This window comes from Aquarana catesbeiana, linkage group LG12, assembly GCF_042186555.1.
Source record: "Aquarana catesbeiana isolate 2022-GZ linkage group LG12, ASM4218655v1, whole genome shotgun sequence".
NCBI lineage: Eukaryota > Metazoa > Chordata > Amphibia > Anura > Ranidae > Aquarana > Aquarana catesbeiana.
Genome location: NC_133335.1, coordinates 46,369,422 through 46,395,073, shown reverse-complemented (window position 1 = coordinate 46,395,073; position 25,652 = coordinate 46,369,422). Strand labels below are relative to the sequence as shown.

The window sequence follows — 25,652 nt, the reverse complement described above, 5'->3', positions numbered from 1 at the left end:
CTCGCAGTCTCCGCTCTAATTCACCCCAAAGCTGTTCTATCGGGTTGAGGTCAGGACTCTGTGCAGGCCAGTCAAGTTCCTCCACCCCAAACTTGCTCATCCATGTCTTTATGGACCTTGCTTTGTGCACTGGTGCGCAATAATGTTGAAACAGGAAGGAGCCACACCCAAACTGTTTCCACAAAGTTGGGAGCAGGAAATTGTCCAAAATGTCTTGGAATGCTGAAACCCTTATGCCCCGTACACACGGTCGGATTTTCCGATGGAAAATGTCCGATCGGAGCGTGTTGTCGGAAATTACGACTGTGTGTGGGCTCCATCGGACATTTTCCATCAGATTTTCCGACACACAAAGTTTGAGAGCAGGATATAAAATTTTCCGACAACAAAATCCGTTGTCGGAAATTCCGATCGTGTGTACACAAATCTGACGGACAAAGTGCCACGCATGCTCAGAATAAATAAAGAGATGAAAGCTATTGACCACTGCCCCGTTTATAGTACCGACGTACGTGTTTTACGTCACCGCGCTTAGAACGATCGGATTTTCCGACAACTTTGTGTGACCGTGTGTATGCAAGACAAGTTTGAGCCAACATCTGTCGGAAAAAATCCTAGGATTTTGTTGTCGGAATGTCCGAACAAAGTCCGACCGTGTGTACGGGGCATAAGAGTTCCCTTCACTGGAAGTAAGGAACCTAACCCCTGAAAAACAACCCCACACCATAATCCCCCCTCCACCAAATTATTTGGACCAGTGCATAAAGCAAGGTCCATAAAATCATGGATAAGTGAGTTTGGGGTGGAGGAAGTTGACTGGCCTGCACAGAGTCCTGACCTCAACCAAACAGAACACCTTTGGGATGAATTAGAGCGGAGACTGCGAGCCAGCCTTTCTCACAAATGCAATTCAGGAAAAATGTTCAAACAATCCCATAGACACACTCCTAAACCTTCCCAGAAGAGTTGTAAAGCTGTTTTTGCTGCAAAAGATGGCCCTGCTCAATATTGGGATGCCATTAAAGTTCATGTGCGTGTAAAGGCAGGCGTCAATACTTTTGGTAATATAGTGTATATGTGCAAAATCTAGCCTCGGGTGCAAGTGTAAATCTTTCATAGGCAAGTCTACACATCATAATTATGTCAATTCTTGCATTGACCCAAACAGGATTCAGTCTCTTTAAATTAAGCTGTATTAAGCTGATGCATATGGAAAACACACAAAAGAGAAGGAAAAAAGAAAAAAAAAAGGATCTTTATTGGAACACATCTGAACATCAGATATACTCTGGTCAGCTGGGTGGAATTTGTGCACCTCTTGTGGGACACTGAAACCCAAAAAGGACATGATCAGGGCCGGGGGGGCAGGTCTTATCGAATTGGTAACAGGAGCAGCGACAGTAATTTTTAAATCCCTGCAAGCAGCAAACCCGTTTATTTATCAGAAGTGAAGGCTCCCTGATGAAGCTGAACCGAGAGCCTCAACAAGCCTCCTTCCAGGGTCCTGAAAGCCGATGTATGGTACACAAGACACAGAGCAGTATAGTGCTATGCATGTGTGCTCCTGGGGGCCCCGGCTAAGCTCTAGCAGACCCTCCCAGCATCCCCACTCCTGATAAATACACAGAAAAAAAAAAATACCTAAAAAACAAGCAAAATGTTCTACCCAAACCCCAGGACTTGGGATGGCTGAGAGTGGACACAGTCAGTAAATGTTGCATGTAACTCAGAACCTGGAAGCGGCTCAAGTGCGAACATGAGGTACCCATAAATGTAACTTTAAAATCGTTTGGTGACAACAAAAGATGTTATAAAGGAGGGATGGAAAAAAGTAAAAAAAAAAAAAAAAAAAAAAATGAAAAAAAAAAAAAAGGATTCCCTTGAGCGCCCCCTGCCCCTTTTCCATATCCCACATGAGGAAGAGAGGTGTCCACTGCTCCTGTTCTGCTTCTTCAAGTGTCAACACTTTCAGGTGGCCTGTAAAAATCAAAAGAATACAAGTTACAGGAATGTACAGAGTGCTGTCTGCACTACAAATGCATTAGGCCAAGGAGCAGTCTATATGTCCTCCATGCAAAATTATGAAACAAAACATGCCAGCAGTAGCAGTTCCCATTAAAGTAAATTTGTAGAATCATTTTATGTGAAAAAGTAATAGATGGCATACATCAGGAACAAAAATCACGCTAATAGGAGAGGGGGTGCAATAAGTGTCAGTGTGCATTTGTAATACATACACAGCAGTCTCAATGAACAACTTGCTCATGGCTCTATGTACACAACACCTATTATTACACAACAAAGAGAAATACAGACGTGATGGTGTAAAAACACATCCTGTGTTGAATGAAAAGCAGAAGGAATTAGGCACGCTAGACGTCTCTATTATTATTCTATACTTTTACCAGTATATGACAACACTGTTGTGAAATGTCATTCCACTGCTACTTCCTCCAATCAAAAACACAAGATCATCCTGTCCTGCTAGACAATCTCATTTCCCAGCATCAAAATATTACAACTACAACTAACCTGAGCTTAACAGCCCCCTGAAAATGGAGAACTCAGTATGGGAGGGGGGGAGGGGAGGGGAGGGGGGGGGGGCCTGGGATTGGCAGGAGGAGATTGCATTTAATTCTCCCTAAAGCCTCATGCACACCATTAGATTTTCTGCAGATTTTTGTCTTCAGATTTACCAAAACCATGTAATGCAAGGGCCGGCCTGATTGCATACAAGTTGAAACTCTTAAAGTGGTTGTACACCCTGTACAACCACTTTTCCCTACAGGTAAGCCTATATTAAGGCTTACCTGTAGGTGCCGGAAATATCTCCTAAATCTCTACGGTTAAGGAGATATTTACAAAAAAGCCGCGCACCGATGTCTACGGCGCATGCACACTTTAGAAAGGGCAGATCATGCCGTGACTGGCGGCTCCTGCGCGCATGCGCAGGAGTGACGTCACGCGGCTTCGGCCAATCACAGAGCCGGAGTTCGCGGCCTCGGAAGGAAGAGGGGTGAAGATGGATGCTCGTTGTTAGTGGGGACAACGAAGACATCGCAGGCTTCGGTTTCAGGTTAGTGACACATGATGGGCTACTATGCGGTGCACAGTAACCCATTATGCTTTACCTTTGCAGGGAAACAAAGAGGAAGTAAAACCCACCAGGGTTTACTACTTCTTTAAGGTCAGACCTCATATTTAATGGTTTTGGTAAATCTGAAGACAAAAATCTGCAGAAAATCCAATAGTGTGTATGGGTTCTTAAGAACATTTAAGGGATAATGTAATCACCTTGAGGTCTGGTTCATACTGATGCGATGCGGGAAACGCACAAGAATCGCTGTGTTTCCCAGCATCGCACTGCATAGCAATCGCACGGCATCCATGGGATCTGCTGTGGGTGTCAATGTGAACACCCATGCCATGCGATTCAGGTGCAGGAAAAAAAGGGTCCTGCACCATTTTGGTACGGATGAAATTTGAGCCTTACAAAATGTACGGCTCAAATCACACTGCATTCCTGAGCACATCACATGCGATGTCTGTGCAGTGCGATTTAAGCCATACATTGTGCGAATCACATGCGGTGTTCTGCAAGCACCAGTTTGTACCCAGGCATGAAACGTATAGCAAAGTCATTCACTTTAAGGTCGCTGCAAATGGGGCAGCACTCTGAGCCTGAGAAACGCCACTGTATACTGATGACCTAAAGAGTGATCTGCGGATATACAGAACTAGACGGACATTAGGTTTTTATTCAACTGGTCTGCAGCAAAACAGTGGCTGTATCTGAGACAGAATACAGGCAATGTTCAGCAAATAATTTCCCCCTGGCTCAGCCTATTTTTAAACCGACATTTGTTGAGGAGGGTGCTGCTGGCAGGGCCACTCACAACTAGACTTTCAGCCCAATTCCATAGGAATCGCCTGAAATTCAAGTCATGTATGGCCAGCTTAACCCTCTGTATGTTAACAAGCAATTAATCTTTCCCCCTTCCCCATCACTTACCTATGTAAGTTTCTTAGCCTTGTTGTAGAGAGAGTCCACCACTTTGCTCATGTTTTGGATAGTTTCCAGAGCAGCTTCATATGTCTTATCTACAGGGGGCTCATCAAAAATTATCAGGACTCCTTCCCCTTGATCTAGGATACCTGGAAAGCAGACAGATCAAGAAAATCAAGCAATCTCATCTTAAATCACACAATATATACATCTTCAAAGTTTCACAAAACCGATTTATAGTAAAACAGAATGACCTCATCTTAACCACTTGCCGACCTCCGATGTACGTCCTAAGTTTGGCGGTGGATATCGTTATGGCAGCAGCTAGCTGCCATAACCCCGGTATCCCCGTTTTCTTGTGGCGGTCGGCTTTCAGATAAAAGTGGTCCCTGCGGCGGATTCGCCACGAGATCACCTTTATCGGTGGCAGGAGAGGGCCCCCCCTTCCTGCCGCGATCCGGTGCCCTCCGCCGCTTACCGGAGTCGTCGATAGAGGCAGAGGCGATCGCGTCTGTCCCCTTGTTGTGCCTGGAGACGAGTGAGGGGAAGATAGCGCCCACTCGCCTCCATAACACTGCAGGGTGGAAGCGACGTCAAAACGTCACTTCCGCCCATAAGTTATAAAAGGCACATTTTTTTCAATGTCATTTTTTTAAATGACTTTTTTTTTTATTGCATTTTAGTGTAAATATGAGATCTGAGGTCTTTTTGACCCCAGATCTCATATTTAAGAGGTCCTGTCATTCTTTTTTCTATTACAAGGGATGTTTACAGTGTGAAAGGGCTCTTACTGTTCTAAATTCTCTCAATCGAGGCACAACTTTGATTTAAATATATTCCTCAATTAGGATAGAATACCCTTTGCATGCACCAAAGGTATTCGCATACCCAGGTATTGCCTTTGAAAAACAGCAGTGACATTATCACTGAGCTGTACATAATCTGTGCAGAGAGCAGAGCTGTAGGAGGGACCCAGCAGGCTCCACCCACTACAGGCTACAAAGGGAAACCACAGGAGGGGGTGGCGACAAGACCAGCCACCCTGCACAAAGAGAGAGAGAAGCAGCGACCAGTCCTTATTACAAGAAACTCCTGCGCAAAGGCAAAGTGCAGTAGATGGCTTATGCTAGACTATGGCACAGATCTGGAGGAAATACACAACAAACTCAAAGGCTCAAGTATACACACGCCTTGTCTTTAGACAAAATACTTTAGCCTGGATTTCAGCTCTAAGCAAATCCCCCTCAAGACTGATTAGTATAGTATGGTATTCCCAATATCAAACGGTGGTTATAATAATGAATATGATACACAATAGTGATTTGATCACAGAGTCATGATTCTACAAGAGCTCTGGATGTAACCAAGTCTCGCTTTATTACATATCATTCACTTCTTCCATTATCAACATCAGCAGGATGTAGAGCTCAGTGTAATAATGTGCTTCCTTGTCTGTGGCACAAACAACCACCAAGACTGTGCAAGAAAAGATCTGCTGACTGACAGCTAGAATTGCAACATTCTAAGAGCTTCTTTTGTTCCCTTTTGAAAAGAAAGGAAGGAGGAAACTAGTTTAAAAAAAATATATCATGATCAAAATATTTTTATTCTAAAAGCCTGGCTAAAAATGGTCTCCCTCATGTTTTCCCTCAGAGTATATATATATATATATATATATATATATATATATATATATATATATATATATATATATATATGCGGTTTACCATAGAGCTGGCCGGGGACCATCTTTATAACCCTCAAAGGCCAGAAGAGACGCCATGACGTCACTTCCAGCGCCGGAAGATGTAAACACTACCGTTTATTTTGCTGGAATGGCCGAGATCAATTTTTTCTTTTGATTACAGGCTTTCCAGCATAGAGGAGAGATCTGGAGACTTAGACACCCAGATCTCTCCGTAAAGGAGGACCTGACATGCCCTATTTCTATTACCAGGGATGTTTACAATCCTTGTAATAGGAATAAAAGTGATCAAAAAAAGTTAGGTGCCCCCATTCCCTCATGCTTGCACGCAGAAGCGAACACATACCTAAGTCGCACCCGCATACTGTATATACTCGAGTATAAGCCGACCCGAATATAAGCCGAGGCACCTAATTTTACCACAAAAAACTGGGAAACTTATTGACTCGAGTATAAGCCTAGGGTGAGAAATGCGCAGCTACTGTAAGTAAAACAATGCCCATTTGCAGCCTCACTGTGCTCATTTGCAGCCATAGGTCTCCCGAACTTCAAACTTGGTAGTTAAGGGTTCCTAGATGCCCCCTAGCTGCAGCCAAAATTTGGGGTCTCTGGACCCAAAGAGTTTCCGAAATGACATTGCTGCAGATGGCAAATTTGGGGCTCCGTATCTCGGGGCCACTTAGTGCTAGGAACCCCAAATTTGGTGTGCAAACCCAGTGGAACTAGCACTACAATATATCCAGCTGGGGTTCCCAGAACCAAGTGGACCCGAGATACGGGGCCCCAAAATCGGTTCGGAAAATGTCAAGCACTTTTCTGCAGCAGAGAATTACTTTCTCCAAATAGACTTTGGGGCCCCATATCTCGGGGGCCACTTGGTGCTAGGAACCCTAAGCTTTGGATATGATGTAGTGCTAGTTGGGTTTGCACACCAAATTTGGGGTTCCTAGCACCAAGTGGCTCCGAGATATGGGGCCCCAAAGTCAGTTCGGAAAATGTCATTCTTTGCTGCAGAAAAGTGCTTGACTCCAGTATAAGCCGAGGGGGGCATTTTCAGTACAAAAAAAGTGCTGAAAAACTCAGCTTATACTCGAGCATATACAGTATATATCGGCATTCAAACGACATATGTGAGATAACGCCATGAACATTAGAGCAAGAGCAATAATTTTAGCACTAGACCTCCTCTGTAACTCTAAACAGGTAATCTGTAAAAATATTTAAAGCATAGCTTATGGAGATTTTTATGTACCGAAGTTTGGCGCCATTCCAAGAGTGTGCGCAATTTTAAAGCGTGACATGTTAGGTATCTATTTACTCAGCATAACATCCGCTTTCACATTATACAAAAAAAATGGGGTAAATAATGTTTTTTTGTAATCCATGAAAGTGTTTTGTCCACCAAAAAACACGGTTGAAAAATTGCTGCGCTAATACCATGTGACTTAAAAAACCGCAACGATCGCCATTTTATTCCCTAGGGTGTTATATATATATATATATATATATATATATATATATATATATATATATATATATTTTTTTTTTTTTTTTTTTATTTGGGGGTTCTGAGTAATTTTCTAGCAAAAAAAAAATTATGATTTTTTTTACACGTAGGAGAGGAATGCCAGAATTGGCTTGGGCTGGAAGTGGTTAAGATCAGTATTCCAAAACCACAAAATATGTGCTCAGTTAATAGTACACAACAGTTTCCATTTAACAGGCACTGGAGTCTCTAGATTTGACACAGCCCGTAGTTAAAACAGCCTTTTTCCTTTCTTGCATAAAAGCAAAATGACAATTCGGAATCATCTAAGCTCTTTATGTAACAAGTATTTAAATGGCCTCCGGGGAGCTCCCATCTTCTTGATCCCTTATCGCTACAACGCAGGCCGCTTTCTGAGCTTCTGTTTTAATCCCCCTGCAATGATTTGCTAATAAAGTCAGCCCAGATGGCTGTGAATGTCTTGTTTAGCCAAAATGTATCAACATATTAAACCCTTCCCCTTTCACGCAAGATTTGCCACTTGGAAAATAAGTTGCTATGAAAAGCTTTCGGCCATGTAACCCCGTTACGGCGGCTTACCGTGAAATTTCTTGTCTAGGATCATCTGGGAAAGCTTGCGTTCTACCTCAGGCTGTAAGGGGACAAAAAAAATTTAAATAAATAATAGGTAAATGTCAAACTCAGTAAAACCACTTCAAAAATGCTTGTTCCGGCACTAAGCATTAATACTCTGAACTAGGCCCATGAGCAATCTGGAAATGAAGGTCTTATCTAAAGTTAGGCTGGAAAAAAAAATTGTAGACTCAATAAAGCATACAGTGCCTTGAAAAAGTATTCTCACCCCTTGAAATTTTCCACATTTTGTCATGTTACAACCAAAAACGTAAATGTATTTTATTGTGATTTTATGTAATAGACCAACACAAAGTGTCAAGTAATTGTGAATTAGAAGTAAAATGATTAATGGTTTTCAATTTTTTTTTTTTACAAATGAATATGTGAAAAATGTGGCATGTATTTGTATTCAGCTCCCGTTACTCCGATATCCCTAACTAAAATCTACTGGAACCAATTGCCTTCAGAAGTCACCGAATGAGTAAATAGAGTCCACCTGTGTGTATGTGTGCTGTATAAATACAGCTGTTCTGTGAAGCCCTCAGAGGTTTGTTAGAGAACCTTAGGCTGGCCATACATGTTAATTTTTCTTGTACAATTTTCCTTTACCAGAAACCATATAATATGAGGTCAAAACTAAAACAACATTTTCAATTGTATCCAATTAGGCAGACCCTTGCACTACATAGTTGAAAGGTAAAAGGGGTTGTAAACCCTCTTTTTTTTTTTTAAATAACAAACATGTCATACTTACCTCCACTGTGGCCCCGAACCTCCTCTTCTGGGGTCCCACAGCTGCGCTGGTGGCTCCTCCCCGCATCAAGTGTCCACGTTGGAGAAGCACTCTCCTTGGTTAACACCCGTGCGGGTATAATGTATGGCCAACCTTAGCAAACAAACAGCATCATGAAGGCCAAGAAACACACCAGACAGGTCAGGGATAAAGTTGTGGAGAAGTTTAAAGCAGGGTTAGGTTATAAAAAAAATCTCAAGCTTTGAACATCTCATGTAGCACTGTTCAATCCATCATCCGAAAATGGAAAGAGTATGGCACAACTGCAAACCTACCAAGACACGGCCGTCTACCTAAACTGACAGGCCGGGCAAGGAGAGCATTAATCAGAGAAGCAGCCAAGAGGCCCATGGTAACTCTGGAGGAGCTGCAGAGATCCACAGCTCAGGTGGGAGAATCTGTCCACAGGACAACTATTGGTCGTGCACTCCACAAATCTGGTCTTTATAGAAGAGTGGCAAGAAGAAAGCCATTGTTGAAAGAAAAACCATAAGAAATCCAGTTTGCAGTTTGCGAGAAGCCATGTGGGGAACACAGCAAACATGTAGAAGAAGGTGCTCTGGTCAGATGAGACCAAAATTGAATTTTTTGCCCTAAAAGCAAAACGCTATGTGTGGCGGAAAATTAACACTACACATCACCCTGAACACACCATCCCCACCGTGAAACATGGTGGTGGCAGCATCATGTTGTGGGGATGCTTTCCTTCAGCAGGGACAGGGAAGCTGGTCAGAGTTGATGGGAAGATGGATGGAGCCAAACACAGAGCAATCTTAGAAGAAAACCTGTTAGAGTCTGCAAAAAACTTGAGACTGGGGCGGAGGTTCATCTTCCAGCAGGACAACGACCCTAATCATACAGCCAGTGCTACAATGAAATGGTTTAGATCAAAGCATATTCATGTTATAGAATGGCCCAGTCAAAGTCCAGACCTAAATCCAATTGAGAATCTGTTGCAAGACTTGAAAATTGCAGTTCACAGACGCTCTCCATCCAATCCAATAGAGCTTGAGCTATTTTGCAAAGAATGGTCAAAAGATGAGCAAAGCTGGTAGAGACCCATCAAATCATTCTCTGCAGCTATTACCTTTTTTACCACCACCCCCTCCCTTTAGAATGTAAGCTCTACAAGCAGGGCCCTCCTGTACCTTTTGTATTGAACTGTACTGTAATTGTGTTGTCCCCCCTCTACATTGTAAAGTGCTGCATAAACTGTGGCGCTATATAAATTGCGTATAATAATAATAATAATAATAATAATAATAATATTAATATAATAGAGACATCCCCAAAAAGGCTTGCAGCTGTAATTGCAGTGAAAGGCGGTTCTACAAATATTGAATCGGGGGGCTGAATACAAATGTACACCACACTTTTCAGATATTTGTAAAAAAAAATAAAAAAACATTTATCATTTTCCTTTCACTTCACAATTATGTGCCACTTTGTGTTGGTCTATCACATAAAATCCCAATAAAATACATGTTTTTGGTTGTAACATGACAAAATGTGGAAAATTTTAAGGGGTGTGAACACTTTTTCAAGGCACTGTATATAAACTAAATTATACTTAAAGCGGCGTTCGCGCGCCCCCCCCCCCCCCCCCCGCCAAGAATTAAAAATCAGCAGCTATACATACTGTAGCTACTGACTTTTATTATTAAGACACTTACCTGTCCTGGAATCCAGCAACGTCGGCACCCCAGCAGATGTTTCCATTGACTCCCAGGTGCTGCCTCCACCATTCGTTGTAAGGGAGCCGGACAGCAAAGCCTTTTGGCTTCACAGCCAGTTTCCCTACTGTATATTCGCAAAGCACTTTCTGAATGGACCAGCGGTGGGGGAAGGAGAAGGGGAGGAGAACTGAGTGATCTCGCCGCAGCGGCTGATAACCTATGCTAAACCTATGTTTTGCCCATGGAGCAATAAAAGCAATAGATGTGCTTTAAATGTCCCTCTCCCCAGCAGCACATGCTTTTAATTTGCTTGCTTTCCAACATGAGCAAAGGAAATACCCAGTACATTCAGGTGTAAAGAAGCTTTTAAGCCCTGCCTTTAGCAATTCGGTGCTTACACAGGGTTATCTTTCTTTGCTCCCAGGGCTGAATGCAAAAGGGAAGTAAGAGAAAATTGCATGTATGTGTAGCTGGGGTAAGGAACAATTAAGTGATAGCCATGCCATGTACAAGCAAAAACACAGGCATCATTAATCTGAATTATATGTGATGGATCAGAACACAATAGTCTAAGTTGGTGACGTAAAATTAGAAAAATATATACATAAAACTTTTTTTCAGAAATCAAAAACTGATAATAGGCATGTGCATATGTATTCACCCCCTTTGTTATGAAGCCCATAAAAAGCTCTGGTGCAACCAATTACCTTCAGAAGTCACATAATTAGTGAAATGATGTCCACCTGTGTGCAAGCTAAGTGTCACATGATCTGTCATTACATATACACACCTTTTTGAAAGGCCCCAGAGGCTGCAACACCTAAGCAAGAGGCACCACTAACCAAACACTGCAATGAAGACCAAGGAACTCTCCAAACAAGTAAGGGACAATGTTGTTGAGAAGTACAAGTCAGGGTTAGGTTATAAAAACAATATCCAAATCTTTGATGATCCCTAAGAGCACCATCAAATCTATCATAACCAAATGGAAAGAACATGGCACAACAGCAAACCTGCCAAGAGACGGTCGCACACCAAAACCCACAGACCGGGCAAGGAGGACATTAATCAGAGAGGCAGCACAGAGACCTAAGGTAACCCTGGGGGAGCTGCAGAGTTCCACAGCAGAGACTGGAGTATCTGTACATAGGACGACAATAAGCTGTACGCTCCATAGGGTTGGGCTTTATGGCAGAGTGGCCAGAAGAAAGCCATTACTTTCAGCAAAAAACAAAATGGCACGTTTTGAGTTTGCAAAAAGGCATGTGGGAGACTCACAAAATGTAAGGAGGAAGGTGCTCTGGTCTGATGAGACTAAAATTGAACTTTTTGGCCATCAAAGAAAACAATATTTGGCGCAAACCCAACACATCACATCAGCCAAAGAACACCATCCCCACAGTGAAACATGGTGGTGGCAGCATCATGCTGTGGGGATGTTCTTCAGCAGTCGAGACTGGGAAACTGGTCAGAGTTGAGGAAAAGATGGATGGTGCTAAATACAGGGATATTCTATGAGCAAAACCTGTACCACCCTGTGTGTGATTTGAGGCTAAGACGGAGGTTCACCTTCCAGCAGGACAATGACCCCAAACACACTGCTAAAGCAACACTTGAGTGGTTTAAGGGGAAACATGTAAATGTGTTGGAATGGCCTAGTCAAAGCCCAGACCTCAATCTAATAGAAAATCTGTGGTCAGACTTAAAGATTGCTGTTCACAAGCGCAAACCATCCAACTTGAAGGAGCTGGGGCAGTTTTACAAGGAGGAATGGGTAAAAATCCCAGTAGTAAGATGTGGCAAGCTCATAGAGACTTATCCAAAGAGACTTGGAGCTGTGATAGCCGCAAAAGGTGGCTCTACAAAGTATTGACTTTAGGGGGGTGAATAGTTATGCACATTGACTTCTTTTGTTATTTTGTCCTATTTGTTGTTTGCTTCACAATAAAAAAAAAACTTCAAAGTTGTGGGCATGTTCTGTAAATTAAATGATGCAAACCCTTAAACAATCCATGTTAATTCCAGGTTGTGAGGCAACAAAACACGAAAAATGCCAAGGGGGGGGGAATACTTTTGCAAGGCACTGTATAATCTGGTCCTGTTGCTTGGTTTTATCGGTTTGTTTAGTAACAGACATTTTCGTAGTGTACATTCATTCTTTCTTCATACATGTTGCCTGGAAACAGGCTGGTAGATATCTACAGGCTACAGATCTAGCTGACCTCAATATTCATCTTGTATTCAGCATGGAGACTCTGAATATCTTAAACAGAAATTCCAGGTAACAAGTGAATATGTGACATCAAGCAGTGATCGATCAATGCATCGCAGCACAATGCCTATGTGCTAAAATGATACATTTCACTCAATTCATCACAATAGGAGTTCTCAGCAATGTAGTGCAGTTTCAGCACACATAGACCACCTAACAGGGTCAGTAAATGTTTATTGCCTAAAGTTATGCAGTGCAAAATCTTCTCTCTGCTCTGCTGCCTGTATCACTAATCACCTTGGCAAAATGGAGACTGATTGGTTTCTGTGAGAAAACTAAAAGTGTACACTTGTTCTTTATCAGACCTTCTGCAGGAAACAGCAAGTGGGTGATACAGCATGACAAGCAGGCGTGTTCCAGGATCAGATTACTGACAAGAAACAATGATGCCTGGTTGAATATTAAAAAACATGACCCACTAGGGTTGTGCTCCTTGTATGCATCTCAAGGCTTCATTTTTCAATTAGAAGTCAATAGATTTACTGACCTTAAACAACAAAATGTAAACTGTAAAATTATGGAAGAGGTTTGTGAACAAACAGGCTTGGTACATTATATAATCTATATGGCAACATTGGATGTTTTCTAAAATTGAAAACCCAGTTCTACAAAGAGCCCTCAAAGGAAACCTAAAATCATCATCTGTGGACAAACTTTATCTGGTCGTCTTTTGCTCTTCTGCACTGGAATGATGCATAACTGTCCCCACGGGGAGACACTGATTCAATAGTAGAGAGGAAGGGGCATACCTGTTCCCAGGGTAAGTTGTCTTTAAAGTTCAGTTCTTTCAGAAGGGTTCACCCATTCAAAAAAAAAAAAAAAAAAAAAGAGAGAGAGAAAGAAAAAAGTTCTCCAAAGAAATGGAGAACTTGCCCATAGCAATCAGAGAAGCAAATGAAACCATTAATTAAATTGGTCACTATGGGAAAAATAAACTTTCCTCTCCCCGTTTTAATAATTATGCTCGCAAAGATCCCGTTCACTAGAGTCTCATTTGGTAGCCAGAAAATCCAGATGGTGTGGGAAAAAAAATAAACTTTATACAGCTTAGCTGAGCATCCAAAAGAAAGCTCCCCATAACTCAATATTAATACAGGTTCATTGAGCACTAACAATAGCTGAGTGAGAAGGGAAGGAAAAGAAGAGGGGATGTGCAAAATCAAGAAAGTAGAAGAGGTCTTATGACGATCTCACCTTTGGCAGTTTGATGAGACTGGATATGTGATCCATCTGCAATGAAAAGAAAACAGCACTGTAAATAGTATTTTTTAGTTTTAGACTTCAGTTTGAAGAATGGGCCATGTAAGCTTAAAGAGCCAGCACTCCTGGCTCCTACCCCCTTCTGAGTGCCCCCCTATAGCAAGTTGCTTGCTATGGGGGCATTTGTGCGGGCTCCAGAGCTGTGATGTGTGTGTGTCCATTGACACACACAGTTCAGCTCAGCCCCGCCCCCATTTTCTCCCCACTGGCTGTGATTGACAGCAGCAAGAGGCAATGGCTCCCGATGTTGCCTCTATGGCCAGCGAGGAGAGAGCTGCTAATCTCTGGCATAGCGCTGTATCGAGATCAGGCTCAGGCCTGTATTTAAAGGGGGGCTGGGTGTGGAGCTGCACATAGAATGCATAAAATGTAACAAAAAAAAAATCTGCCTTTAGAAATCACTTTAATAGACACCTGCTCTTGTACTGTGGCTTCACAGGATACATACTTATTCCAGGCTGTGACTCAAAGTACTGAAGACAGAGGTAGTTGGACATTTAGCATGTAGCAAAAATGTATTAAAATAAAGGAAGCTTATGTACTGCTCCTAGTGTAGGTTCCCTTTAAACCCTTTCCCTCCCCTCTAGGGATTTTTGTCCGTTAATTGGAGAATTCTCCTAAATGCTACTCCTCCTTTTTACGTCTGTGGCCAGGAGGCGGATTTCTACCATGCCCTGTGGGTATGCCCCAAGATCCAAACCTTCTCGTCACAAATGTGTTTTTTTTAAAAAATCAGCCTTAAGTCTACCGAATGTGCGGTGTCCTAAGGCATGCCTGTTGGGGTTGGTAGGGGACCTTCCAGTTGGTTCTTATACCAAAAAACACTACAAATACCTTACTTCAATGTAAAATAGATCATCTAAATCACCTGGAAGAAACTGATTAAAAGAGAAGTATGGGATTTTTTTTTATCCCATATTCATACTTACCTAGGTGGATGCAGCATCGGTCCCTCGTCGCCTCTTCACTAAGAACCGAGCCACTGAACATCGCCGATGGCTCGGTTCCCTTACCTCCCCGAGCGGAGAGCTGCTGCGTGTCAGTCAGCATTTCTCCTGCTCTGCTCCTCCACGCTCACTGGAGCGCTGAGCTGTGGAGGGGCGGTGAGCGGCCGTCTCAGCGGCTCGTTGAGACTGCCATCAGTCCAGGCACCTGACAGATCCTTACTTCCAAAGTCGGGATGGCGCAGTGTCTGGACCGATTCCAGTGCCGTCAGCAGAGAGCGGACATCAGACCACTCTCTGCGGAAACCGGGTCACAGGAGTACAAAACGACTTGCACTCCTGTGGCCCATAGGAGAAGCCCAGCCGAATGAGCTCAGGCTGGACTTTTCCTTTCAGACAGCTCTTTCATTGTACCAACTCACATATACCACTAGAGTAGCCATTCTCAACCAGGGTTCCTCCTCCAGAGGTTGCTAGGGGTTCCTTGAGCTGTGGCTGATGAACCACCTATTTGATGGTGCCTACAGATTTTAAGGTTCAGCACCACTTAGCAAAGCCAGCAGCATGACACCCAATATCTTTTTAGCTGTCTTTAAGGGTGGCATTCTAAACCCCACTTTAAGGGGGGACATTCTTCCATTGACCACTAATATAAGGAGCATTGTTCCTATAGAGCCTTGATGATTTGGTTTTAGTAAGGGTTCCTCAAAACATGAAAATAATTTTCGGGGTTCCTCTAGGGTTAAAACGTTGAGAAAGCCTGCACTTTCTCAACGTTTTAACGTTGAGAAAGTGCGGGCTTCAGAGGTTCTTCAGAGAACCTCTGAAACACTTTGATAAAATATGGGATCTTTGGACCCAACCTCTCCTGGCTGGGTTCTAGGTAGACCATTGTTTCTTTGCTTAAACTTCTATGTACCTTCTGACTTTTTATTTCATTATGTAATATTCATACAGCTTGTACTATACAGGGCACAGACTCAGTTAGTTGTTTGTTACCTCCATTATTGTATCTGTATGTTTTCTTAGATGGAAAATAATAAACAATATCTTAAAAAAAAAAAAGACACTACTCCAATTTCTTACCTGTACTCTGGAGAAAGGTTCAATGACTCGGATAAGGTTCTGTTCCAACAAATTGTCATAGAGTTTGTCCAGATGAGTGCTAATGATGGGGTCATCCCGTAACTCTGCCTTGTAATCTGTCAGTGCCTGTGGGAGAAAATGAACAGATGTGACATTTCTGTGTTTATCTGTCGCCATCCTGCTTCCTAACAAACGATATTCAAGTTTCGGATTGAATCCCTTACCTTCTCAAAATTGGCAAGTGAGCGGTTCTTGCTGGCCTGGGCTACACATTTCAGTGCTTCTGTCTGCAAGGCAAAATATATTATTTCTTCAGTTTCATAACATGAATGTCTTACATCACAATAATGGGACACAATCAAGCAATGGGTTTTATGGTTTGGTGTGTTGAGACAATGAAAGCTAACAAATTGCACTGGGGTAAACGATATAACAAACAAAACAGAATGTATCCTCGTGACCACTCCTGGAGAGGGAAATGTAAGAACGGTCATTAGGCTGTGTTTTTTGCTCCTGGCAAAAATGTCTGAAGCACAAGGGAGTTAAAGAGTCAAATTGATGGAGACTAGATTGATGGAGACAAACTTTCAGAGAAAGTGCACTTTTTGGACACGTTTTGGAATTGATTCTCTGTGCTGGGTCATGTAGATTTATTGATTTTAAAGCAGAAGAATACTATGTAGAAAACAGCATGGAACAGTGATGTTGCCACTTCCCAGCTCTTTAAGAAATTCATCTGTGTTGTATTCTACTTTATATTATATTCATAAACTGCTAGCCACCATGTCGCCCAAGCCCTTCTCTGCTTTTCTGCCAGCTGCTAGTGGGAAGGACTAAAGGCAGAAGGAAGTGACAACACAAAGGGGAAGATGCAGGGTGGGACTTGGAGGAGCTAAATCAATCTATGTGACACCAGGCTCTGGCCCCGTTTACATGTAGTTGTGGTGACCTATTGGGATCTTACAGGACTGGGAGTGATGGGAAAGTCACGATCCCCCCCCCCCCCCCTTCACCATCTTGGAGAAGAGTATAGGGAGGACTCAGCACACCTGCAGCCTTCCCCACGCTGACCATGGCTGCGGCTATAGTCCGCCCTCTCATCTGACAGAAGAGATAGGCCAGGGAATCCAACAGTGACCGGGTGTGTACTGAGACGCAGCAGCCCCAGCAAGGACGACCGGTCCCTGTTCCAGAGGTATGTCCTGGGAATGTTCCCTAAAGCCCACTTCTGCAGTGGGAGGAAGATGCCGGTCCGGAGAAAACCAGGTCAGTGCATGACAGCTACTCTCACTCCATACATCCGTCCCTCCATCCACCCTTTCCCCTTTCCATTCATGCCTCCATCCATAAATCTATCCATCCTTCCATCCATCCCTCCCTCCTATTCTGATGACCATACATTGTGCAATTAGACTGTACAATCTCCATAAAGCTAACCCAACACAAAAAAAAAAAGAAAAAAAAAAGATTGGACATTCTTCTTTAGATTTAAATTAGGGGGTGCATGAGTTTAGTCAGGTCTAGGGCAGCACAAAACCTAAATACACCAATGGTCTGCACCCTCCTTCCCCCTTCAGAGCACTATAACAAACATGTTATACTTATCTGCTCTGTGCAGTGGATTTGCACAGAGCAGCCCAGATCATCCTTTTTGGGTCCCTCGCGGGTGCTCCTGGTTCCTCCCTCCTACCCCCACAGCAAGCAGCTTGCTATGGGGGAACCCTAGCCGCTGCTCTGTGTGTTCATTCAAACATGGAGCCGTGGCTCGGCCTCAGCTGACTCTCTCATGCAACATTACTGGATCGAGATGGGGCTCCGGTAAGTATTAGAGGGGCTTAGGGGAGCTGATGTACATAAGTGTTTTTTTGTTTATCTTAACACATTAAGATAAAAAAAACCTTCCGCCTTTAAAACCACTTTAAACTCTTAACTTACAGAGAGCAGGCCTGGAAAGAGGGGGGAGCCGCCCAGCTTTTCTTGTTAAGCTGGTGATTGGTTGCTAGGGCTGCCAAGCATCCTAGCAACCAATCACCTGCTTGCAGCTCCTGCATTCTGTTTGAACCTGCCTCCTCTCCCGTCCTCTGCCCTGCTGCCAAGATGATAGTGCGCCAGCTAGGCGAAAGTAAACAGCAGCACAGCAAGGCAAAAGAGAACATGAGACCAGGCTCCTAAATGGTGGGACTGTGGTGGTCTGGATGGGACTGTTACTCTGTCAGGATCTGGACCGTGGTCCGCCATTTGCTGAAGCCTGCTATATATAGGGTTTCTGCTTTGTCCACTGTAACAAAGCTCAGTCAATACTAACCTGCCGCCCAGCATAACGGAGGGCCAGTTTTCCGCTCACCAAGGCTTGTACATCTTCTGGCCTGTTGAGAAAAGCAAATGCTGCATAAACACACTTTTCAATAACGAAATAGCTTATATACCAACATTATGTAAAATAATTTGGCTGATAGAACTTACAGTTTAAACTGGACAATTACCCCAAGCTAATTACTAAATCACAGAAAATCTGTCTTTAGCTCTCATTACATCAGATCCTGGTGCTCAGTAATGTACAGGATCTAGGCTTAGGTATACCGATGTCAAAACTGAGAATGACATAAATCTCCACAACATTTACACCTGTATGTACAGTACTTAGTTTCATCACACTGCCTGTCCTTCGCTTATGACTACAAAGCTGCCAACAGAAGAGGATTTTTTAATTGTGGGATTTGGATATTAACAAAAGTTGGAGACATCTCCATAGATTAGAAAGGCAGAAAAAAAAGGTTACGGAAGAAAAGTTCACTGGGGAGATACAAATGCTCAATTCACTATGACTGCTCTTTTCAGCTGCAGGAGTAGAAAATAAATCACACGACTGAAAACAATGATAGAGCAGTTAGCGAATGAATGCTTTATAGCATAGTGAATTCAGAGTAATGTCCTTCAGAGATTTGGTCAACCTAAAGACAGTTGTACTGTGTACTGCCAACTTTAGGGCCCTAAAAATGTACAATTTATCAAAATTTGACAATGACACTGGCATATTTAAAAAAAAAAATCACTTTTTGGACATTTTGGATTTCTCGAATCTCAAAACCAAATGAGACACATGAAAAAAGCCACAGGCAAGGTGATACATACGTGTTCAGCATTATCTTGCACAGCAGCATGTATTTCAGTGCTGTTATAGCTCTTGGACTGTCAATAGAATCATAGCCCTCAAAAGCCTCATAGAAATAGGAGTATGCCGTTTTCCAGTCCTTCTCTTCTGCTGCATGGATTATACCTGAAAATGATAGCACAATGCAGTCATATGTCTGACATACAGAACATCAATCCATAAGGTGTAGGTGCAATTTCTTAAAAATAACCTTTGTGATCATAAAGGAATGCTATCCATATGATTGCGGATAGAAAAACACCAATTGCTGGACTCTGAACATTTTAGATATACTCAAATACATCATTACCTGCATACCATGTCACGCAAAAGTGATCTCGCAAGTTGATCACCCATGGAAAATATGTGTCGTTGATATGACATAATCCAAGGTCATATATCTGAAGTATATACCATTCTAACATACACCTCTGTAAAACTGAGCTATATGGCTAGATGGGAACAGGATATTGAGGAAACCCCTGGAACTTGAGAAATGGCACTCGATAGCACTAGCTGCATCAAGGTCACTCATCAATACTTCTATTGTAGAAGCAAATTATAAAAGGTATTAATGAGGTGGTATTTGGTACCGGCCAGATTGGGCACTTTTGTCCCGGGGGCTTCCTCTAAGTGTTTTAGGGCCTGTGGTCAGGAAGAGACGGCCTACCACATATGGTGGCAATGCCCCAAGGTACAGCGGTTCTGGATCAGGGTTTACAATTAAATCTTTACTCTCACTCAAATTAACCTTTTAGTCCCCAAAACACGCATTACTGGGTTGCAAGGTTGAGGAGGCTTCCAAAATTCAGAGACGGCTCCTCACATTTATATTTGTTTCCGCTAAAATTACAATAGTTAGCTTTTGCCTAGGGTACACATAACAAGGACTTTACCCATTACTCCTCCAGCAGCTGCCATACACCTCTCCTCCCCACCGCTCCATCTAAGGCCCCTTTTACATGGGACAGATGGATTGCGCTCTATGGAACGGCGAATGTCAGTGAACATGTGTCCACTGACACCCGCCGGCATCCGATCCGGTCTGCTAAAAACAGACGGATGGCGGATCGGATAACAGACGGATGGCGGATCGGATGACAGTCGTATGGAAACTGACAGGCGGTCCCTTTCCGTCCGAAAGCCCACAGAGGAAAGCAGGCTGTGTCTGTGTCCACTCTGCATCAGCAGAGCGGACACAGACCCGTCATCCGCCTGCTCAGCAGGGATCAGCGGAAAGATCACCTGCTGAGCAGGCAAATCTGCTGGAGGAGTCCGCCAGTGTGAAAGGGGCCTTATGAGCAGGCCCATGGCATGCTATCCTAAAATGCAGGACTGATACTCCAGTATTGCACACGATTACGTTACAGATGCAACTGCTGGCCAAAGCGCTGTAGAGGATAGGCTGCAGGGGTAACTGGTCATGAGGAAGGAGGAGCCTTCAGGAGGGGTTAAGCAAAAATGTGCTTTCTCCTGGTACCCTAAGAAACAACAAGCATTTAAGCCTTGCAGTGCGGGGGTTTTTTTTTTTTTTTTTTTTAATTTTCCTGGATCTCAGCTTTAACTAAGCAGAGTAACAAATATGTTTGAAGCACTGCAATTAATTACAAACAAAAAATTAATGGATTGTAATGGATTAGGGTTGCTAGGCGTGGTTGTGTTCACCTGGGCAAATTTGAGAAAAAAAAAAAAAAAAAAAAAAAAACACATTCAGTACATATCTTCAATGCATGCAACATTACCCCATGTTTTGGCAAGGAAAATTCAGAAAACTTGGAAACCTTGGATCCTGCCATTCATGCGGATGTTACTTGACACGTATCACCTACCTATAACATTGTTGCTGGCCAAGTAAACCCCTTACAAGGAAGGGTATTCCTTGATGGCAGTGGCCTCTTTCGGCAGGATAATGCACCCTGCCACACTGAAAATATAGTTCAAGAATGGTTTGAGAAACACAACGAGGTTGAAGGGTTAACTTGGCCTCCAAATACTCTAGATCTCAATCCAATCGAGCATATGTGGGATGTCCTGGAAAAACCAATCCAATCCATGGAGGCCCCACACCTTACAAATTACAGGACCTAAAGGATCTGCTACAGATGGCTTGGTGCCAGATACCACAGCATACCTTCAGAGGTCTAGTGGAGACTATGCCTCAATGGGTCGGGGCTGTTTTGGCAGCAAAATGGGGACCTACTAAACATTAGGTGGGTGGTCAAAGTTAAGGCTGATGGGTGTATGGCTACACTTACAGCAACCAGATCTCATCTAAGCAGATTTCCACACTTATTCTTGGCAGTGTCTTTTAGGGCTCATGCACACGGGCACATGGTTTTGCACAGGATCTTGCTATTCATATGCAAATTTTTACACATATACAGCATACATGGACCATACTGACCAACGCCACTGCTGAGGGACAATATGTAAACATCAAAAATGTGTAGTCCATGGCAGTGACACACTATGACAGAGATTGCACATGATGGTATTTTCATTTCCCCCGAATGGGTCATTCATACAGCAGTGCATGTGCACAATGATCTTGGTCAATTCAGAATGAATCAAGGCTGAGGTCATTCTGCTAAAGTGCGCCACATGAACAACCCATTTAAAAGGACATGTAAACATCCATAGTGTGTGATCAGTGACAGCGGTACCACTGGAACAGCAGTGCAGCAAATAGGGTCAATTTTTTCTGTACGCATGTGAAAACTGGTACCAACGATTACATGTGTACAGCTTAAAATACAGTCTATAAGTAGGACCATAAATTTTTCTAGTTTTGGTTTATGCGACTAAATGCTAAGGACCAAAAATTAGGAGTGTGCATGGACTCATATCATACAATACTGCTATATTCAGATCAGGGTTGCACCGATACCGCTACTAGTATCAGTGCCGACACCAAGCATTTGCCTTTGATGCCTAATCCAATACCTGGGAATGAAAGGCGGCATTGCTCGCAACTGGAAGTCAGTGAGCGGAGAGGAGAGCGAGTCCGCAACAGGCTTGCAGCAGCGGAAGGCAAGCTGGCTGGGGCAGGGGTGCAGGAAGCAGCCACATGTTCCATCAGAATCGTGACGTCACATTCCATAACGGAAGAGACGTTTCGTGTCTCCGTCAGAGGTTGAAAATCCCAACGCCCATCTTGGTACACCCTGCACTCAGCCACAGTAAGCCAGCAGCGGATATCTTGTTACACCCAGCCCATATAGTTCGGGCTGGGTGTAACGAGATTTACGCTGCTGCTTAGTGTGGCCGAGTGCAAGGTGTACCAAGATGGGCGTCGCAGCATATAGCTTTGCAAAATCCTTCCTTTCCTCGCATCATTCATTTAATTGCCAATCAGTGCCCATTAGTGCCTGCCCAAAAGTCCCTGCCCATCAGTGTCGCCCATAAGTGCCCATAATAAAACCATTTTATTCTTTTATAATGTCTTGAGTTACAGTTCTTCATAATTATAAAAGATGATATCATTAGTCTGTATTGTGCTTTGAAAACTGTCACATGACATATAAAAAAAAAAAAAAAAAAAAGTATTGGCAATTGGCGAGTACTTCAAAAAAAGTATCGATACTTGTACTCGGTCTTAAAAAAGTGGTATCGGGACAACCCTAATTCAGATCTGTAAAATGAACAAATATATATATAAAGCAGATAGTAAGCCAACCACGTGAGTCCTTACTGATCTGCTTCGTTATGTTAACATGAATTTTCTAGTGTACCTGTTGATTTATACAATCTGTTCTTGATCATATAAAAATATAAAGATCCGCTTAATGCAGAACACAATACCCCAAGCATTTCAGTCTCTGTACCTCAGTCCCACCCACAGTGCTGTCCTGCATGTTGGTGGGCAGAGCGTTGAAGTAAAACAGTTTCTCCTCAACACCCTCATTCACAGGGTCTGACAAACACATCAACTATGACGCATTACATTCTTGCACACAAGCAATAAATCAGTCAAAATGATAATCATACTTTAAAAAAAAAAAAAAAAAAACACAAGGCAAACATGCTAAAAACACCTTTTTTTTTAATGCATGGGAACTTATGCTGGAACTATTGGTTTCCAAAAGGCTAAAAACCATTTTTGTTACCTTCTTCAGTCTTACAGAAGAGCGATAACAGGTCTTGAGAGACACTAACCTGACTGCATGTCCAGGGCTGCCTGAAGCTTGGGTGGACAATAGATGGCGTTGGCCGTAGTACGTGCAGACGTTAACGCTGCTCTGGCTTTGGGTAAGTTACTAAGGGCATGGTAGGTCTTGCTCTCCAAGAGCTGAACTTCCACCAAAAGGGCTTTGTCGTCCATCTTTTTCAGCTCTCTTAAAAGTTGTGATCCTAGTAAGAGGTAAAACAAAACACATTTATGTTGGCACATTTTCGGTCATTTTTTTTTTTTTTTCTAAACACATAAAAGAAAAAGAGACATTTTACCCACAGGTGTATATAGGTCTCAAACCACAATCACAAACCTAACCTAGTACAGTATTGTTAACAGCTGTCCCCTTTTTACGCAACAGCTCCATTTTTCATCTCCATCACATCCTACATCCCATTAACATGGATTTCTGCACTTTTGACCTGACTGGATAAACAAGTAGGCAGATTTTGTTCAAATAAAAAAAAAAACTCTGTATGTTCATGAAGTGCGTAGTGATGCTCATTTAACCCACAAACTGTGAACTCAACGGGGAGCAATGCAACAAAACAACTCCTGTGACCTTCATCCAATCCTACTAATTTGTAACAGGGTGGATAGACTAACAGTGCAATCAATTCTAGGAGTGTCCTGTTGTGCTTATCCACCGACATTCCTTTGAAGATCTTTAACTATTCCAGCTCTCTCCTTCCAGCCAAGTCCTTATGTTTTCCTTTTAGGCAAAACTGTAGGCGTTAGGGGAACACCAGTTGTTGAGAGATGTGAGTATGCATCTAAGATATACCCAATCCAGCCTCTCAAAGGCCTGTTTCACACAGGCTTCTGCTTGTAGAAGAATAGTGTGAACAGCAAGCTTTGACAAAGCATTTGTAGAGATTTCAGCAAGCTTTGTTAAAACTTTTAAAGTGCCATTCAACTCCAGTTTGTAAATGTTGAACACAGATCATAATGGGAGAGCCAATTGCCACTTTAAACAAGCTGCTAGCAAGCTTCAAAACCTGCTAGCAGCTTGTTTAAAGTGACAATAAACACTCCCATTAGGATCGGGGTTCAAATCTTACACAAGCTGAAGTCCATGTGAAACAGGTAAAACAGCATTGTGTGACAAGAACATGGATTAGCACCCAGCCATGTTCAACTGAAGCACGACTTTTTAAGCAGAGATGAAGTGGAAGAACAATACTAGGAGGTAGGGGTTTTTGGTAGAAGAGGCTTTGTAGGGCTCTTCTTCCCCCAAAAAAACACTTTATTATTTTTTTTAGCTGTACATTGATTGTCCAGCCGAGTGATAACGTAACTCCAGGATGCATGTGTGGCAACATTATCAGAGGCAACATATTAGGGAAAGTGTCAGTGTCCACCCCCCCACCCCCCCCCCCACCCTTTGCCAGCTCAAGCTCCCATTCAATTCCGTCCCCCCCCCCGCAGGAGCCTGCAAAGCATTTCACTAACGATCAGTGGATTGTGGGTGCAATGTCAGGCTCCTCCACACCCCTTCAATTTTCTTGCCTGTACCCCTGTACAGGCTGTTAGAAAACGGGATAAAGTGTCAATGAACTACAAGGGCTGATGAGCGCTCTTGTAGTTCATCGAGGACTACAAGCTGTGTGCAATGGTGACAGACGGGGACATTCAAAGATTGCTGTGAATGAATGATGTGGCTATGTGAGCGAAATGTGACAGTAGGTGTGGGGGAAAGGAATCCCCACTCATCGTCCTAGGGGGGATGGGAGGGTGAAGAGGGAGGTGCTGGAGCATGCTACACGTTACACCAAATACAGGTGTAACATGCTCCAAAAAGGCGAACTTATAATTTAAAAGTGCTCTTGTTTAAGTTTACAGTAAGAAATCTCTACAATACAATACCACTACTCAGACATCAATTACCATTCACTAGAGAGTTATCAGTGTACTCCGGCTGAATGTTTTGTCTGATGGTGTGTGACCTTTCCTGGAGTCACAACATCTTCACCTATTCCTAACACGATTCTAAAAGCTATTCTGTAAATGCTGTCAATTAAGTTTCCTTTTTATTTTTTATTTTTTGGGCCATAAAACGAATGCCTTCTTACAAATCCTATAACTGAAATTTTAAAAGGTTCAGGCTTTCATATGGTTCCCCATTCAATTTCTAATTCATTTCTTCTATTTAAGCAGAAATAGCCTAATAAAAGTACACCTATCACAAAATGAATTATGTAGGTAGCCATGGATTACCTCTCCTTTTGAGAATACCAGCTCCTTGTTATCGCCCTTATTTTTAGGTGTCCTTACTTTTCAGGTCACTACCCCAGAACAGATATAGAGGAATTCTGATGCCTATTAAAGGAGGTAGTAGACTCAACAAAGCTTTTTTTTTTTTTTTAAATGAGCTCCTTGTAGGTTTGTGCCATAAGGTGCTAGTATGCACCGCATAGCAACACATTATGACAGACTTGCCTTTCCACAGAGCCCTCCAGCACAACA

General features: G+C 42.9%; 1 protein-coding gene across 1 annotated transcript in view; it reads right to left on the bottom strand.

Annotated features, from left to right (window-relative positions):
- Window positions 1-1,236: 1,236 nt before the first annotated feature.
- Window positions 1,237-25,652, bottom strand: part of PSMD11 (proteasome 26S subunit, non-ATPase 11) — a 54,926-nt gene continuing 30,510 nt past the window's right edge. The window contains exons 6-14 of the mRNA XM_073607685.1: window positions 23,171-23,365; window positions 18,997-19,141; window positions 18,170-18,230; window positions 16,089-16,151; window positions 15,865-15,990; window positions 13,769-13,804; window positions 7,798-7,849; window positions 4,013-4,155; window positions 1,237-1,977 (exon numbers count right to left, since the gene is read on the bottom strand). Coding sequence (XP_073463786.1) covers window positions 4,013-4,155; window positions 7,798-7,849; window positions 13,769-13,804; window positions 15,865-15,990; window positions 16,089-16,151; window positions 18,170-18,230; window positions 18,997-19,141; window positions 23,171-23,365 — 821 coding nt within the window. The 3' untranslated portion in view covers window positions 1,237-1,977. The remainder of the gene's footprint in view (window positions 1,978-4,012; window positions 4,156-7,797; window positions 7,850-13,768; window positions 13,805-15,864; window positions 15,991-16,088; window positions 16,152-18,169; window positions 18,231-18,996; window positions 19,142-23,170; window positions 23,366-25,652) is intronic.